Source organism: Camelina sativa, chromosome 5 (assembly GCF_030686135.1).
Source record: "Camelina sativa cultivar CO46 ecotype springtype chromosome 5, ASM3068613v1".
Taxonomy (NCBI): Eukaryota; Viridiplantae; Streptophyta; class Magnoliopsida; order Brassicales; family Brassicaceae; genus Camelina; species Camelina sativa.
In genome coordinates, this window is record NC_141884.1 from 12,273,525 (window position 1) to 12,292,681 (window position 19,157).

General features: G+C 32.6%; 3 protein-coding genes and 1 long non-coding RNA gene across 6 annotated transcripts; all 4 read left to right on the forward strand.

The window, feature by feature from the left end:
• Nucleotides 1-281: 281 nt before the first annotated feature.
• On the forward strand, nt 282-1,277 carry LOC104786607 (mitogen-activated protein kinase kinase kinase 20-like). The gene has a single exon (XM_010512046.1). The coding sequence runs from the start codon at nt 282-284 to the stop codon at nt 1,275-1,277; it is 996 nt and encodes a 331-aa protein (XP_010510348.1).
• A 1,347-nt stretch (nt 1,278-2,624) lies between these two features.
• Nucleotides 2,625-3,840, forward strand: LOC147943644 (uncharacterized). Its single transcript, XR_015598112.1, has 2 exons — nt 2,625-2,761; nt 3,621-3,840. It is a non-coding gene; the product is annotated as an uncharacterized LOC147943644 (long non-coding RNA).
• Nucleotides 3,841-5,407: 1,567 nt separating this feature from the next.
• On the forward strand, nt 5,408-8,508 carry LOC104786609 (uncharacterized). 3 transcript variants are annotated; one of them, XR_015556744.1, is made up of 4 exons: nt 7,029-7,460; nt 7,716-7,762; nt 7,875-7,930; nt 8,071-8,508. XR_015556744.1 is itself a non-coding variant. In XM_087449982.1 (3 exons), exon 1 carries the CDS (start codon nt 5,718-5,720, stop codon nt 6,585-6,587), a length of 870 nt encoding a protein of 289 aa, XP_087306108.1. In that variant the 5' UTR covers nt 5,408-5,717; the 3' UTR covers nt 6,588-7,762; nt 7,875-7,930; nt 8,071-8,508. The 3 variants fall into 3 exon arrangements, 1 of the variants encoding a protein (XP_087306108.1); XR_015556745.1 differs by having other exon boundaries at nt 7,126-7,454; XM_087449982.1 differs by having other exon boundaries at nt 5,408-7,762.
• A 5,973-nt stretch (nt 8,509-14,481) lies between these two features.
• Nucleotides 14,482-17,376, forward strand: LOC104786610 (protein NETWORKED 4B-like). Its single transcript, XM_010512050.3, has 4 exons — nt 14,482-15,080; nt 15,413-15,459; nt 15,574-15,685; nt 15,791-17,376. Exons 2-4 carry the CDS (start codon nt 15,445-15,447, stop codon nt 17,194-17,196), a joined length of 1,533 nt encoding a protein of 510 aa, XP_010510352.1. The 5' UTR covers nt 14,482-15,080; nt 15,413-15,444; the 3' UTR covers nt 17,197-17,376.
• Nucleotides 17,377-19,157: the final 1,781 nt, after the last annotated feature.

Consider the following 19,157-nt stretch of genomic DNA (forward strand, 5'->3'; position numbering starts at 1 on the left):
CTTAAAATAGATCCAACGGACAAGATCCAACGGACAAGATCTTTTATCACTCTGTGAAGTGACGGTAGATTGTGGTGCGTGCTTTCACTCTCCGGATGTTAACCAAAGTTTATATAAGTTACAGACTTATTAAAAGAACCCTACAAAAAAAGGCTAACAAAGTTTCCTTTTTAACTCTCTCTCGCTGCAATTCCTGATCAAGTGATTCTGTCTTCTCTAGGGTTATAAATTTCACACAAGAAACCTACAGATAAGAAACCTAACTCTTCTTAGTTCTTACGATGACACCAAAAACAGAGTTTGTGAAGTTCTTGGGAAGAGGTTCGGTTGGATCAGTCAACCTCGTCAAGTACATCAAAAGCGACATCTCATTGCCGCTTTACGCGGCCGTAAAAACCGCTGAATGCGAAGAATACGATTCTCTCAAAAGAGAGATTCAGGTTCTATCCAAACTCAAGGGATGTCGAAACATCGTCCAATGCTATGATGGGAATTATACTTTAGAAGAGGATTTTGATGTCGGCGGATTCCGAGTTTACAAGATGGTTATGGAGTACGCATCTGCAGGAAGCTTAACAACGTTCATGTACAATTACAAAGATTATAAATTGCCCGATACTCTGATCAGAGACTTCACCCGAATGATTCTCCAAGGATTGGTCTCTGTTCATAGCCACGGTTATGTCCATTGCGATCTAAAACCAGATAATCTACTTATCTTTCCATGTAGAGATCAGTCTTACGAATTGAAGATTTCAGATTTCGGATCTTCGAGAAGAGTCGGAGAAGATTCTGATTGCTGGGAAGTTGATAACCCGTATATGGGAACGCCTATTTACATGTCGCCAGAATCAGTCCGCGATAACGTTGCAGAGAAAGCCCTAGATTTGTGGTCGTTAGGGTGCATAGTGTTGGAGATGTATACCGGTGTTTTTCCATGGTCAGAGGTTTATTATGAAGATCTTGCGCCGGTTCTATTGAATGGGGAAGCGCCGGTGATTCCAGAGAGTCTACCCTGTGATGCAAGGAAGTTTCTAGAAACATGTTTCGCAAGGAACCCTAAGGAGAGAGGAAGCGCTTCGGATTTATTGTTGCATCAGTTCTTGCGTGGCGAACATAAGATGGAAGATACAATCTCTGGCGGCTCCTCGCTGCCGGTTTCAAAGAAGGCCATGAAGCTAAAGATTATTCCACCAAAGCCCCCACAGTTTAAACACCTGAAGGTGAAGATTAGGCCTCCCAAGCCTCCAGCTTTTAGTTTCATTCATGTTCAATAGTGAGGTCCAGCTTTTAGCTTTTAGAACATGAAGCCTCCAGCTTTTAATTTCCTTCTTTAAAAGGGTCTGTTCCTTTGTTTAGAGTTGAAGTTCAAGTTACAGAGTCGATACAAAAAGTAGATCTCTCAGTTTTCAATGTTTGTTTGTTGTGACATTTACAATTTTTTGCTTGAATAATATTGTTTAATTAGAGGTACTTTACATATCCACATTTTATATTCCTATGTCTTTTCTGTGTGTTATATTTCCAATCCAAAGTCTTTCCGTCTAAGAACAACCTCGGATCAGGATTCTTACCATATGCAGTCACATACATGAAATCTCGACAAGTCTGAGAAAGGTCTCAGAGTCTTTACACTTATACTTGCTTGAAGGCTCATTACCTTATGAAACCAAAAAAACAAACTATTTCTGCCTTTCTATGTTCTGCTAATACACATGCAGATTGCGCAAAATGTTAACATAAAAGTTCACCAACTTAGTATTCAAGAGTATGTGAGGCTTAGTACAGAAGGAGCCAACAACTAACATATTCTTCAAACCTTTCAAACCGAAACAGAGCTTTTTTGTTATTTACCAGAAAACTCTTTGAAATAGAGCTTTACTCACAGTCTCACACATTGACACATACATAAAAACAAAAGACCCTTTTAAAGAAAAAAGAACAAAAAAAGACCCTTTATTCACATTCATATTAATGTTGAATCAATAATAATAATAATAATAAATTCGAATATAATTAATCTAATACTTCAATAAGGTTAAATTTTCATTTTAATATTTTTAACAATACCAATATATGTCAAACTTAATTAAGGCTGTCTAAACAAATATAGTTTCATGGTATATTGCGAGTTTAATTTAGGTTTTTAGTTGAACTGATTAATTTAACCGGATATAGTAAATTTTAAACTTTTAAGAAGTTTAAAATATTATAATTGATATATCTAAAATTAATTAAAAATTAAAATTATGAATATTTAAAAATATTAAAATTTTAAAATTATACAAACGGGTAATATTGCAGGTTGAACTATATGACATAACATGGTTGAATTGATAATACTAAAAAATAAAATATTATTGATATGATACTTTAATATGGGTTAAATCTGCTGTTATACTATTTTAACAAAACCTATATAAAATATATCAAATTAAATTTATTTAATTTAATTATATTAAACAAAAATTATTATGCTCTAAACTGTAGGTTATATACAAATCACTAGAATTAACAAAATAAAAAGTTAGCAAAATTAATATTAAAATATTACATTTACAAAACAAAAAAAATTGGTGATAATCTAAACTTTATAACAGGTGTATATGAGATTTTGAGAAGAAGGGCAGCGGAAGAATCCCCTAGATAGAATTAAATAATAATGATACACCGGCGACGACAACTCTTCGCCGTAAATTTCCACCGGATACCTGATTAAGTACAGCTGCGGCGGAGAAAAAAGTGAAGATTATGGCTCAGGGTTAGTCAAAGTTTCGATTTTTATGTTGATGTGGAAGATCATGGCTCAGGGTTAGTCAAAGTTTCGATTTTTATGTATGTGGATGTGAAGATTATGGGTCAGGGTTAGTTAAAGTTTCAGTTTTTTACTTGGATAGAATCATCTTTGCCTAGTCTTTTGGAATCTTAAGTCGTATGGTAGAGGGTTAAAATCTGGAAAGCTCTCTACTCTCCAACAAAAATTCTCAGTACTCTCTATTAATCTCCTCTACTCTCATACTCTTAATGAAAATTGTAATCTCCAAACTTGCCCTTACCAAACCGATTCAAACCAATACATTGAACCAGTTTTTAATTGAATTGATTAATAATAATTAAAAAAAAAAATCAGATATGTTCTATCGCTTCTTCTTCTCCATTCTCGGGTTCATCCATTTTCCACTATTGATGAAGCTCAAGCTTTAATTTCCGAATCAGATTTCTTTATCTTTTCTACTACTTTCAGCTTAAACCCTCTTAAATCTATAGAGTATTCAATCGATTATGGGTTATTGAATTTAAATTTAGAGATTTCAATTAGATTTGAATTTTGTGTTGATAATTAATGGATATTGGGTTGATAACCAACTATTATGGGTCAATTAAGAAATATGAATGGACTATAGTGGCTGAATCGTAGTAAAACATATGTAGATTAGCTTTTTTGGTTCGAAAATCCACTGGGTTGCAAACATAGTATAACTAGAAAACTGAGTATAACTACCATAATTGGTATAACATTTATAACAAAAAAAATTAGTATAACTGGTACAACTGATATTCCTAAAGGTAGAACTGGTATTTTATTGTGTACTAATATAGTTTTATTACTAATTTTTTAGGACAACACAATGACCAACCTTCCGAAATCATAAATAAAAGCTATGGAGAAATTTGGATAGCTGGTCTCAGAGCGAGTGAGGAAGCCAACATAAGATTAAAGATTAGTGAAATTTTCAATGTATTTGTACTTTATGATTTTCTACAACTTGGTTTTATAATGGTACAATTATGTATGTCTTTACTCTTATTCCGTTTGTAGTAAAACTTGGTACAACCTAACAGTACAACTACCACCAATTTTTAAAAAATTATATGTGCTTTATAAATTAAAATTTTGTTACAATATTAAAAATCTTCATATTCACTTTATAAACTTAAATTTGTGTGACACATCTTCTAAAGTAACATTATAAAATGAAAAAAGTCTTCAGTAGATTCATTTGTGTCCAAGAAAGATCTTATAGTTTTAAGATGACTTTCTTATTGTTAACTCAATTACATTGCAAAACACACAAAAATAAAGTTTTGACACATATTTTTGCAAGAACACATTGAGAATGTTATACAAATAAGTAAAATCTTTGGTCCAACTAAAAAAGTTTAGTTTAAATACAAGTATAACTGATTATACACAAAAATCTTAAAAAGTACAACTATGTATAAGGTAGTACAACTTAAAAACTTGGAATAACTATGTTTGTTTTTGCGGCGCCACCTGGCAATTGTACTTACTTTGCGGCGCCACGTGGATTTTATGATGGCACAATTTGACCATGTGCGGTTTGACCTCCCCTCCCCCACGTTATTCAGAGTTTTGAAATTTCAATTTTTTTTTTTTTTTAAGTCATTCCCTATTTTTTTTTGTTTTGACAAACAAAATCATTCCCTATTAAAGAGAGACAAGATTTGTTGTAAATATAAGGATTCCTAAAATTTAGGTTTAATATTCAATCCCAGATTTTAAGATTCAATTCCTCACTAGTTTGTACAACTTGTACAAACTGGTACAACTATTCAACATGTTTATGACTATGAAAATCAAATTAACATGAAAATATTACTCACGTCTTAAAGGTTTGAACTCGAGTGAAACATTTCTAAAGTGATTGGAGTTATGCAATCACGGTCGTTACTGGAGCATGGTGTTCCTAGATCAAGCTATACCAATTTGTACCAAGTTGTACCTTTTGTTTTTGAATTTTATAACTACTTAGTTGTTCACGTTTTAAAGATGTTGGCTCAATAGCTTTATTAGAATCAACTTTCGCCGCCACTGTCTTCTTCTTCTTCTCCATCTCCATCGTCTATGATTTTCTCTGGTTCTAGAGGAATATATTGGGTTTGATTCGACTTTTCATCCTTTCTTCCACAAACCTTCAAACAAAATTGATTAGATTATTAGCACTTCTAATCAATTCGGAAACCTGATGAACAAATTTGACACCAATTCTATACATAAATTCCCTAATTTCAATCAAAATTTTCACACAATCTCCCTTCTTTTAATCAAATTCTACACAAAGTCAAAAATAAAAAAATCGATTTCAATTGCATAATGTTGTTTCCACCATTACAAGTTGTCTCTATCTGCACTCGTACAAGAAAAAAAAGATGAATTGAGATGTTGGGTTTCTTTAATTAGGATCAAACGAAGAAAAGAAAAATTGATTTTAAGGATTTTTAAAGTTAAAAAATTTTTTTTGACCCGAGTATAAAAGGTTTGAGTGTTATATCCATTTTGGTTGGTTGGGTCAATAATAATCTCTAACTATTGAGGGTCTAAAGGTACTTACCTTTTTTTTGGAATTGTTTTAAATAAAAAATAAATTAAGTTATAGAAGAGGAGCATCTCGGAATTTTTGTTGGAGAGTAAAGAGCTCCCGAGATTAAAACCCTATGGTGGACTAGTTTTGGAAAGATGGGTGATTGTGAAATTGCTTGTTACAGGAAAAATCGGGAATTGCTAATTATGGATTACAAAAGGGAAGCTAACAATAGATTAACGAATCAAAAATTTGGTTAGGATAGAAGCCAGCCTTGATCTGTCGTTAAGAGAATTACGACCCTTGAAGTTATCTTCCCAACCAGCTTCTTTGTGATTTTTGAGAGAGAAAAACAACAAATCTGATTTTCATGAATTCCAAAACAAAGCTCCAATGTCGGAGCTGCTTCCTCCTCCTCCCCCTCCTCCTCCTCCTCATCATCATCATCCTACAGGGAGGGGTTGTGGATTCGGCGATCCCGCTTTGTTTTTCCCTGAGTTTGCTGCTAAGCAACGCGGTCTCGAAAGAGTTATAGAGGAAGATGGAGAAGGGGAAGATAGCAGCTATGGCAAAGGCTCTTTTGATCTGAGTTCCAGGTTCTCTAGTCCTTGTATCTCTCGTAACGGGTTTGATGATGTTGATCATCCTAGAAAGCTGCCTCCTTCTGGATTGAGGGAGGAGTCTTCTTCGTCTGGTTTCAGAGAGGATGATGAAGCCGACAGGAGTAGAAACTCTGGTTCCTTTGTGGATCGTATCGGTCAGGAGGAGGAGGACAAGAGGTTATGCGCCTCTGGATGTTTCAGAAAATGCTGCGCTTGGACCTGCATGTTTGTTTCCATTGTCCTTGTCATCGTCTTGTTGACAGGGTTGACTGTGAACTCTTCAATCAAATCTAAACTGCCTCAGGTGCTTGTCATGAATCTCAAGTTCTCGAGACTTGATGTCGTTAAATCATCGACGGATCTTCTGATGAATGCGAACTTGAACACGGTTCTTCAGCTCTCTAACCAAAACGACAAGACAGTGCTTTATTACAGCCCCATGAAAGCTGATGTCTCTTCTGAGAACATAAACCTTGGAAAGAAAACGCTTCATGGATTTAAGCAGGACCCTGGTAACGTTACCTCTTTGAAGATCCCGACTAGACTGAGAAAGTCCAAGGTTTATGATGTTGATGCTACGTTGCTGACAAACAAAGAGAAGAATCTTGAAGCTGTGGTTGATGTGTACTTGAGAGGGAAATTGAGTTTTGATTGGTTGTGATTTAGTGTTCATATACCAATTGTTATTGCTTGCGAGGAAGTGAAGCAGAGTGATGTGATAAATGGACTCAAGCCAACTTGTGATGTTCGAATCTTTTCCCAATGAAAACAATGAGAGTGATTGAAATAAATAATACACAAAAGACCCTCTGATCTTTGTTTTTGTTTTGTTTTGTTTTGTTGTTGTTGGTAATTTTCTTGTTGTAGATTGGAAACATAGAAAAAGAGAAGTGATTCAACTCTTGTTTCTCTAAAACTAACATAACATCAAGAGAAGTTATTTAACCTTTGGTTTATGTTTCCTGAACCATTGACTTAGCTTGTAAATTTGTGTCCATGATAAGTTTGTCGACGGTTGGTTTGATCTTTCTCTCTTTCTATATGCGTAGTAGAGAGATGGGATCAAAACACGAATCACAACGAAGCCACATGCAAAGTCTTGAGCGTTGAGGATCCGCCATTAATGCTATCTCCCATTTATCATAACAAAATTATTGAGTCTTCTTTTTGAAATGTAAAAAAGACAGCAGGTGAGACGTGAGTAGCTACGGAGTTAAAGACGTGTAGTCGTGTAGAGAGAGATAAGCTTGTATCATCACTTTCTTAGCCGCGTTGCCAACAGTTTCAAAATTATTGTGAGAAACTAACGAACTAATTCTTGATTATTTTTTTTCATTTTCTTTAGAGAACGTGAAACAGATTATCAGATTTTGGTTAGACGATGAATCATCCTTAAACGTACTAACAAGGAATATAAAAGGCTTAGAGAGGCCATTCTTTTTTTCTTTTTTTTTGGGTCAACCAGAGAGGCCATTCGTTTGAGTATTATTCAGTCACAAGCTTCTCGTCTTTTTGCATCGCCGTCTAGGTAAAAGTAAGCTTTTCTATTCTCTGCAATCTTTGTCTCTTCTTCTTTCTGCAAAATACAAAATGCCTAAACTTTATCTTCAGATTTTCTAGAGATTTGTGACAAATGCAAAATTGGGTTGTCATCTTTGTGCCACATGTGAAATCCTCTTTTCTCCTCTGATCTCATCTAATCTGTTTCTTGGGTTTTGTCAAAATTCTTATGTTCAACCTGAGACGAGAGCATATCTTCAATTTGAGAAAGTCTTGATCTTTCTTGTAGGGTTTTCTGAATTTCTCTGCACGGCAAAGGTCATGGCTCCGTCTACGGTGAGAAACCGTTGTGATCTTTTCACTCACATACGACTTAGAAAGATCATTAAATCCTTATGTTTATTCTTTTAGTCCTAACATTTACTCACTTTGTCATATGTTCTCTCAGGCTCAGAGCAAGAAGCAGTTAAAAAGGTCTATGACCAAGAAATCATACGCATGGAGGTGGGATAGTCACATTTGTCCCAAGAACTCAAAATGGCTTATAGAGAATCTAGAGAGTATGTTGCCTGCCTTCATCCACTTAATGTAGATTGCTACCCAAATCTGACGTTTTCTTTCTTGTTCTTGTTTTGGCTTGTCAGAGATGGATGACCGAGTGAAACACATGTTGAATGTGATTGAAGAAGACTCAGACTCTTTTGCCAAGAAAGCTCAGATGTATTATCAGAAGCGTCCCCAGTTAATTCAACTTGTTGGGGAATTTTACCGCATGTATCGCACATTAGCTGAGCGTTATGATCAAGTTAGCGGTGAACTTCAGAAGAATCATCATTCACTTGAGATCCAGTCACAGAGCTCTTTTGAGATATCATCTCCTACACAAGAGATGTTGAGTCGCAGTCAGTCTGGTCATAAAGAAGAAGAAGATTCATCATCTTTGACAGATATTGTAAATTTAACTCTCTTTTCTTTTTTTTGTCACATCATCATCATGGTTTATGTTTTCTCAACCATTGACTAGGCTTCTAAATTTGTATTCATGATAAGTTTGTTGAAGGTTGGTTTGATCACTTTTTCTATATCTATTAGGTAACAACCCGCACCATATGCGGGATAAATTGATTAATAAAAATTATTATAAGTAAAACGATCGTCCTAAAACTAATATATGTTTGTGTCAAACATAACATTATTATTTAATTAAAGATTTTTTAGCTGAGTTTTTTCGTATAAAAAATATATTTTACCGGTAAAATCTTTAAATGTGTAAGAAGTTTTATGGTAGAGAAAGTATTGATAAAATGTTATTATTTATTGCAACATATCTTTTGTTTGGTTTAAAATCAAAAATAACTTCTTATGTTTTATCTTGTAATCGTAACAATCTTGCATGTTTCTTATGTAACTATAACAACATATATTAAATTATTCAGTAACTTAATTATTTAATTTTATTATATGTTAATAACAATCGGATTCTAAACTAAATTTTCTGAAGATAGTATAATTTATCGATTTAATATTTTTGATAGGCTATTTAAATCTTTTGAGTTAGTCGGTTTGTTAATATATTTTTTTTTTCAACCAAACATTAAATAAATTAAAAGATCACTCCAAGATTGGTTGCCCAAATAGGAGGAAAAGAGTTTACAAAAGAAGTTTCGAAAAGTAAAGATCTTGAAGACTGGGTAAGACAATCTGCCCAGACGTTGAAATCACGAGAGATCCTATTCAGGGTGAAGGACGGGAAGGAGGATCGGAGCAAGGAGAATTCGTCCAGCAAATTTGAGAAGGCCGGCCGATCCTCGGGCAGCTGCACCATCGCTATCAATTCTGCACAATCCGTCTCGAAGGTTTGACAATCAAAACCAGCCGCCCGCAATGATTCCATAGCCCACATAAGAGCTTGTAGCTCCGCATGTAATGGGGACGAGCCACGTCTAAGACTTCGTGCTCCCAGAAGAAGCGTCGAGTCCTCACCATTACAAAATCACCAACCCATACCCTGGAAAGGATCCGAACTTTTCCAGGAACAATCAACCTGACAGCGTGGAGAGGGCTCCCTCACCTCTAGGGAAGGTGGAAGATGCCGATGACTCCCCGAAAAGGATTTGGCCTCCTCCCACAGTAGCCTGTCATTATTCGCCTGGTTCAAAATATCACTCGGTTTGCCCTCTGTTCCCTGGAAAACTTTCCTATTCCTATCTTTCCAAATTGACCAAAGAATCCAAGGAAGACCGAAAGATATATCAGAAACTCCCGATTGGGACGAAGCCCGCCAGAAAATAAAATCCAAATTCGCATAGATTGAAGCATATGGAAACCCATCCGGATCTAAAGAGACTTGAGCCAATTCCAAAACACTTCGCGAACGAGAACACTCGAAAAGTGCGTGATTTATAGACTCTGCCGCGGAATCACACTGTTTGTAGATAATGTCACAGTGAACCCCTCGGTGCACTAACCGTTCCATCACAGGAAGGGTACTGGAGGCAACCTGCCAAAAAAAAGTGTTGGACCTTCGGGGAACCTGAAGTTTCCACAATTGGGCCCAAAGAGCCATACACGAAGGCCCGTATTCAGCTTCCCTAATCAAATCTCGGGCTATCAGATTTGGTGAAATGCCATACTAAGCGATCCGGTTTATAGTATTTACTGACCGACATACTCCAAATAATCATTAGAAAAAAATTAATGAAATTCTAAAATCAACGTATTCGTGTAAGCATACATTTCACCCGTGAAATATGTGAACGTGGTAAAGAAAATATTTATAAAATGTTACAATTTATGGCAATATACATTTTTGTGTGTTTTAAAAATCAAATTTATATTTATGGTTTATCGAGTAACTATAACAATTTTGTATAATCTAATAATTACTCATTTTAAATATATTATGATTTTTTTTTGGGTACTAAGTTTATCTATAATGATAAGGATTATTGTCAAATTCTTTTTTAATAACACAAAGATGAATATAAAATTAGAACGTATATTCATATTCGGTTATCAATATTTCCATTTTTAGTGAACAATCATACCAAATGTTAAGATTAATTAATTTACATAATTAGATATATATATATATATATATATATATATATATATATATATATAAAATAATCACACATCATAATATCTCCTAATTTGTTGTCATTTCTATATTTATTTATGAATATATATATATATATATATATATATATATATATATATTTATTGGGATTAAGTTTCTTTTAATGAGTTGGAGATAATTCAGGGTTAATATACTTCTTTGTGGGTTGTGGTGTAGTTGGCACGTTCTTGTTTTTTTTTGGTCTTTTTTGTTTTCTCTTTTGTATTATTTCGTTTTAATTAGGCATATACGGGCTTTGCCGTCACTTTTATTAATACACTATATGTTTATATCATTTCGTTCAGATGTGTATAATTGTGGCGTTTACTTTTTATGAATTATGAAGATGTTGTTTCTTGCTTTTGAGGATCCAATCTTATCATTGACTGATATTGTTTCCAATACATTTATTGTATTATAGATTTTCTAATTAACTGCTTATGTACACCCTTCATACGTTGATGTTGCAATAATAAGTTATTTTTTTAAAATATCTTCCGTGTAAGTGATTATGTTTGTATGCCCATGTTTTGGTCTAATATCAATAAGATCGTTTCTGTTTTTCTTTAGTTGGCTTTGAAACCAATATTGAGTTAAGCAAATAATGGGTCGAATTATGGTGTTAATAAGTAATATAAATTCTTATGTATATATATTGTATATATGTGACTATAAATTTAGCTAACTAAAAAATTATGTAATATTTAAATACAATCTTGAACATATATTTGTGGGAGTAATGTATGAAATTATTGGATAGAAGTTATTTTTGAGTTAAATGACCTTTAATGTTTTTAAAGTGAGTTAATTATTAATAAATTTTTATATGTATCTTGACTTTTTTAAAAAGGAATACCAAGTGTTTCCTTCCAAATTTGAAGTGATATAGTATTTTAGTTTTCTTATATGATTTTATGAACTTCAATGTAAAAGTTTTTCAAAGTAATAAGTACACTCACTGATTGAATTATAAAATTTGGAGAAATATTTATTTCGTTTAATCATCTGCTCTTTTAAATAAATTAAATAAGTATGTTGTTATTCCTACAAATAGGACAACATATATTATAGTTTAACCATGGAGTTAAGCAATGGAAATGGAACTTGTGATTGCAAGACAAAATGCTTATATGTTACACATTGATCGTTTAAAAATGAATAGGAACATCTAATTCTCAAATAAAGTTGATTGTTTTGTTAAAACCAACATATGTGAATTTAAATTTAACTATACAAATTTAAAAATTAATAAAAATTTAAAAAATAAATATGAATAGATTAGAAAGGCAAGAAATATAAACGAAATATTTTTTTATATAAATAAAATAAAAATTGAAAACAAAAATATATATAATACTTTCTACATTAAAATATAAAATCAAACTCTTACAAGTTACAACACATATGAGATATAACAACATTTGATATTGGTAGGAGAGGAGGAGAGAATGTTTACTATAAGATGGTAATCCAAATTAGATAATGGAGATGAATCTTTAAAAAATAGAACAATGTAATATCTATATATATACAATACTTTCTAAATTAAAATATAGAATCAAACTCTTACAACACATATGAGATATGTTTACTTATAAGATAATAATCCAAATTAGATAAAGGAGATAAATCTTTTAAAATAAAAACAATGTAAAATATATATCATGTAGTCTCTAAAATTAAAATTTAGCATTAACAATTTACAATGATATTTCATTTTTTTTTACAACCCATACAACAAAAATAAGAAATCAAAAATAACAAAAGAAAAACGAAAAATGATTTGAGGTATTGTAGAAGAGAATGAGAGAATGTGAAAATGAGATAGTAAAAGAATGTCTATATGAGAGAATGATAGATTGAGAGAATGCTTATTTATATGATAAGAAATGATGGAAATTACATTTAGAACTATGGAGTTACAATAGTAATTTATTGTGTTTGAATAGAATTGAGTGGTAGAATATGATTAATGCATAATTTATTTTATTTTCAGTTATAATTTTATTTTAATGAGTGAGTTAAATGTATTGTGTTTATTGGATCTTAAATATTGTTTAAAGCAATTAGAAAGCAAATAAAATTTTTTTAAAAAATTAGAAAACATTAAATGAAAATCAACCAATAAGGAGAGACCAAAACCTTACTTTTATATATATGATATATTGCTTTAAACTTTGAAATGAGAAATATATTATAAACAATAATTTAACATGAGAAATATATTAATTTAGCCAACCAAAATATGAATATAAGTTTAGCCAACCAAAATAAATAAAAAATATTAAAATTTAACCAAAAATAATTTCTCTTGAAAGATAATAAGTTAGTAGGAGGAATGAATTAATGTATAATTATTGGATAGGAGTTACATTTGAGTTAAATGCAGTTACATGTCTTTAATTATAAATAAATATTTTAATTTTTTATAACCTAAAATAAAAGGAATACCAAGTGGCTGAATCAAAATTCAATGATTTGGTTGTTTGTTGATATAAACTCAACACTTACACATAATATTTCAAAATAAAAAATATTACTTTTTAAGTGACAAACTAAATTAGTTTTCTTATAAAATTATATGAATTCTTCAATCTCAATAATTTTTAAAATCCCAAGGATAACTTATATATTTTTTGGTTTTCACTCATCAATTTAATTTATAGTGCTAGATTTCACAGTAATGGTTTCATCTTTAGAGAATTTAGTGAAATAATATTTTTAAAATTATATTTTATTTTTATATTTAAGTTCCAGTTGAATATGTTTTGTTTTTTGGATAATTTTTTATTTTGATTAAAGACACAAAAAACCAATTGTTTAATTATGTTCTTTTTGTTTTCAAAAACCTCAAATCATAAAAAAATATATATATTATATTGATCTCTGCAGATTTAACAATTGGATCACAAAACAAAATAGTCTTTATAAATGGATAAATGGATAATTATATTGATCTTTATAAATTATTTAAAATGATAAATGAATATGTGAGATAACCATAGACATAATAGATAATTACATATGGATCATTTCAACTTTATGATCTTATTGTGTGATGAATATTGTAAGGAAGTATGAAAATAATGACTTATAAGATGTTAATATAAAATAGAAAATGGAGATAAACATTTTAAAAGATTAAAATAAATATATAAGATATACATATACAAACTCTAAAACTAAGCTTTTACAATGATAAATGAATATGTGAGATAACCATAGACATAATAGATAATTACATATGGATCATTTCAACTTTATGATCTTATTGTGTGATGAATATTGTAAGAAAGTATGAAAATAATGACTTATAAGATGTTAATATAAAATAGAAAATATGAAACTCTACTTTTATATATATGATTATAATAACTATTGAAAGCTTGTTATTTAAGTTATCCTGGTAATAATACTAACATAAAAATAACATTTCGTTTTTATATGATTTTGGTAATAAGTTATATTTTTTTATTTTTATTAACCTTATATTAACTGATATGTTTTTTTAGTATTTTTAGAATATTTTACTTATATTGATTTTAAGAAATCAATATAACTTTGAATTGTATATTTGTAATTATATTTTAGTGAAATTTTGCCTTAATATAGTATGTAATTATTTAATTAGTTTTATATGTGATATTTGAATTTGTGTGAGAAATGATGACATATCTAATTATTATTCAGTTAACTGTTTAGAAAAAATATAATAGCATATTAATGTAATTAAGTAAAAATATTTTGCTAAAAGGTACACATACTTCTCTGGCGACGACACATCAGTGTGCTTTTTTATTAATACTCTCTCTATCTCTAATAGTTTGATTTTTATAATTTTTCACACATACACAAAATATATATGATTAATTTATTGTTTACTTTTTTTAGATAATTTATTTTTTATTTATTTTTAGTCATTTTATGCATATGTAATGATTCATTTTTCTGACAATTTTTCTACTTTTCCATTTTCTCACTTTTATAGTATTAAGAATATTTACAAAATCAATTTTTTAGAGACAAATAATTTTTTTTTTAAAACATCAATTTATCAAAGCAAACATCAATTTATCAAGGCAGAGAGAGTATATTAGGAGGTATGCGTAGAGAGATGGTATCAAAACACGAATCACAATGAAGCCACATGCAAAATCTTGAGCGTTGAGGATCCGCCATAAATGCTATCTCCCATTGATATCATAACACAATTATTGAGTCATCTTTTTAAAAATGTAAAAAAAGACTTAAAAATAAGCAGGTGAGACGTGAGTTGCCATGGAGTTAAAGACGTGTAGAGAGATAAAGTGTGTATCACTTTCTTAGCCGCGTTGCCAATAGTGTCAAGATTATTGTGAGAAACTAACTTCTTGATTATTGTGTGAAACATAAATTAGTATTAGATTTTGGTAAGAATGATGAATCATCTTCAAACGGACTAAAGAGGAAATATAAAGGGCTATAGAGAGGCCATTCTTTTGAGTATTATTCAGTCACAAGCTTCTTGTCTTTTTTGCTTCGTCGTCATCGGTAAAAGTAAGCTTTTTCTTTAATTTCTCTGCATTTTTTTTTTTTGTCTCATCTTCTTTCTGCAGAATACAATTATTTTATGAATAATGCTTAAAACTTATCTTAGATTTTCTAGAGATTTGTGACAAATGCAAATTGGGTTGTTAAAACTTCACGTGTCATCTTTGTGCCACATGTGGAAATCCTCTTTTCTCCTCTGATATATCTCATCTAATTTGTTTCTAGGGTTTTGTCAAAACTGTTTTGTTCAACCCGAGAGAGCATATCTTCAATTTGAGAAAGTCTTGAGTCTTTTATTTCTTTTCTAAAATGGCTTAAGTTCTTGATCTTTCTTGTAGGGTTTTCTGAATTTCTCTACAAGGCAAAGGTCATGGCTTCGTCTGCGGTAAGCAACCGTTGTGATCTTTCACTCACCTACGACTTAGAAAACTCCTTAGATGCTTGTGTTGTTTAGTCTCTTGGTCCTCAACATCTACCACTTTGTCTGATGTTCTCGCAGGCTCAGAGCAAGAAGCAGTTTAAGAGGTCTATGAGCAAGAAATCACACTCATGGTGGTGGGATAGTCACAATTGTCCCAAGAACTCAAAATGGCTTGCAGAGAATCTAGAGAGTATGTTGCCTGCCTCACTTATCATTGAGATCTCCATCCACCTTAATGTACATGATTACCCAAAACTCTGACGTTTTCTTTCTTGTTCTTGATTTGGCTTGTCAGAGATGGATGACCGAGTGAACCACATGTTGAAACTGATTGAAGAAGACGCAGACTCTTTTGCCAAGAAAGCTCAAATGTATTTTCAGAAGCGTCCCGAGTTAATCCAACTTGTCGAGGAATTTTACCGCATGTACCGCGCATTAGCTGAGCGTTATGATCAAGCTAGCGGTGAGCTTCAGAAGAATCATCATTCATCTGAGATCCAGTCACAGAGCTCTCTTGAGATATCATCTCCTAGTCCTACCCAAGAGAAGTTGAGTCGCCGTCAGTCTGGTCATAAAGAAGAGGAAGACTCATCATCTTTGACAGATTCCGGTTCTGATTCTGATCATTCCTCTGCTAATGATGAAGACGCTGATGAGGCATTGATCTGCAGGATGGCTGATCTTGAGCTTGAGCTTAAAGAGACGAAACAGAAGCTCCTTCTCCAGCAGGAAAGTGACAACAGTGTTGACCTCCTTCAGAAAATTACTGTATATGAGGGAGAGCTTGGGGAAGCTAATGAAAAGATTCGAATGCATGAAGAAGAGATCGCTAATCTGAAGATTGAGCTTCAGAGCTGCATGTCCTCTGGAATAGAAGATCCTCAAAAGAGTCTTGATTTGGATAAAGAGGACACTAAAGAAGATGCAAAAGTGCAGGCCTTGGAAGAAGAGCTGAGTATCGCAAAAGAGAAGGTTCAGCTATTTGAGAAAGAGACTTATTCTCTGAGAAATGAGCTCGAGATCAGTAGAGCTGCTGAGGAGAAACTGAAGAGCTTACAGCATGAGCTAGAGTTGGCTCAGAAAGACACTGATAGGTACAGAAACACGCTCAACGCAGAGAAGAAAGAAGTCTCAAAGTTGCAAGAGAGATTGGCAATGGTGAAAACTAGTTTACAGGACAGAGATAACGAGATAAGGGCACTTAAAACTGCTGTCTCTGATGCTGAAGAAAAGATATTCCCAGAGAAGGCACAGATCAAAGGAGAAATGTCAAAGCTTCTTGAAGAACGAAGCCAACTTGGAGAGCAGCTGAGAGAGCTGGAATCACATATTAGGCTGATCACAGAAGAGAAAGCTGAAACGGAGGAGAAGCTTAGAGGAGAATCCAAGAAGATAAGCATAATGAGAAATGAGAGAAATGTGCTAAGAGAAGAGATTGGGAAGAGAGATGGGAAGATAAAGGAAATGGAAAAGCATATGGAGGAGCTTCACATGGAGCAAGTGAGGCTGAGAAGACGGTCTGGTGAGCTTACAGAAGAAGTGGAAAGAGCGAGATTGGGTGCATCAGAAGTGGCTGAGCAGAAAAGAGATGCAATAAGGCAGCTTTGTATCTCACTTGAACATTACAGAGATGGGTACGACAGGCTTTGGAGGGTTGTTGCTGGACATAAGAGTAAGAGAGTAGTGGTCTTAGCAACGTGAAGTGTTATAACAATGACTACGTGTGCAGGACATACAAGTGTGTTCTTTTTGGACTTAAAAACTAAAATGTTGTTTTCTCAGGGCTGTTTGTTGATGTTGAAAAATAGGTCGAAGATGAGTAATAATGTATGTTGATATATAGTAACAAACCAATGGTAATATTTTCTCATTTTCTCAAAACTCAAATCAATATTTAGAGACAAGAAATTTTTTCTAAAACATCAATTTATCAAGGAGGGACTATATAAAAGAGATACGCGTAGAGAGATGGGATCAAAACACGAATCACAACGAAGCCACATGCAAAGTCTTGAGCGTTGAGGAGCCGCCATAAATGCTATCTCCCATTGATATCATAACACAATTATTGAGTCATCTTTTAAAAAATGTAAAAAAAAGACTTAAAAATAAGCAGGTGAGACGTGAGTTGCCATGGAGTTAAAGACGTGTAGAGATAAAGTGTGTATCACTTTCTTAGCCGCGTTGCCAATACTGTCAAGATTATTGTGAGAAATTAACTTCTTGATATTATTGGTTCTATGATTTTAGTGGATTTAGAAATCTAAATAAAATTTATGTGTTAACTAATTATTAATTTCAAAATACTTATCAAAACTATGTGCTATTAGTTATATGATTTTTAAATAATTTTGATAAGTATTTTAAAATCAACTAGATTCGGATCCGCACGTACTGTGACAATCCGTCCTGTGGACCCCACTAGTCCACCGCTAGCTGCCCCAACGGACCGTCCGTGGACCCTGCTAGCCCACCACTAGCCATCCCAACGGACTCCAAGCTGGCCCTGCAGGGCATCGATCCTAACCCATCACTGTGGATATCCCAATCCACCAGTAGGTTATTGGTGCGCCAGGCGTTCCTCGAACCCTGGTCCTCACCCTTTAACAACCTTCCCATAGGACAAGCTGTCACCAATTGACCTGATATCCACAGTGATGGGTTAGGATCGATGCCCTGCAGGGCCAGCTTGGAGTCCGTTGAGATGGCTAGCGGTGGGCTAGCAGGATCCACGGACGGTCCGTTGGGGTAGCTAGCGGTGGGCTAGTGGGGTCCGCGGGACGGGTTGTCACACGTACGTGCGGAGTTGATTTCAAAACTAAATTTTCTTTAAATTTTATAAAATATTATATATGTATGATGTTATATTTATTTGTATAATTATTGTTTATCAATGTTTGAAATAATAAAAGTTTCACATAAACTTAAATTTCACACGACGATAGATCCGAAAAGAATGTGAAACGGATTAGTAACTGGTCATATTTGTATGAGCTATAAAAATGGATTAAAAAATTGTCAAAAAGATTAAAACTTCCAAAACCGAATGATCTGAATTTTCAAGTGGGTCAAACCCCTCACGATAGGCATGCATTTGAACCGGATTAGTAATGTGTTAAACTTGTATTAATATTATATATTATATAATATAAATCTGAAAATTAGGTATTTAATTATATATTTTGTTTATTTCCAAAAGTTTGCAAATAACCTAAAAATATGTGGCTGTTAAACCTTAAAATTTTTAAAAAATCATAAAAGCCTGATTGGCAAATAAAATACTTTTAAGTCTTTTAAATGCTTTTATTTAAAGCCTTCAACAATCAGGGGTTATGTGAATTTGATGACTGCACCCAAGCTGTTTTAAAATGGTTTCGTCCTTGCTTCTTGTGTGATCCTTGTTTTATATTGAGTTGGATTTTTACATAATTTTCAGGTTTAGTAGTGATTTAATCTTTGTTTAACCATAAAGTAACATAATTTAACTACATAATGTAAATGACTAAATGGCTAATAAATTAGAAATGAATAACCAATTGTTACAAAAACATAAGATATCTATTTTATTGTTGTGTCAATAACCTTTACACTTATAACTTGTATTTAGAAGGTTGTGACGACCATTTAAATATTTATTGGAAAATTTCTATTATATTTTTTAA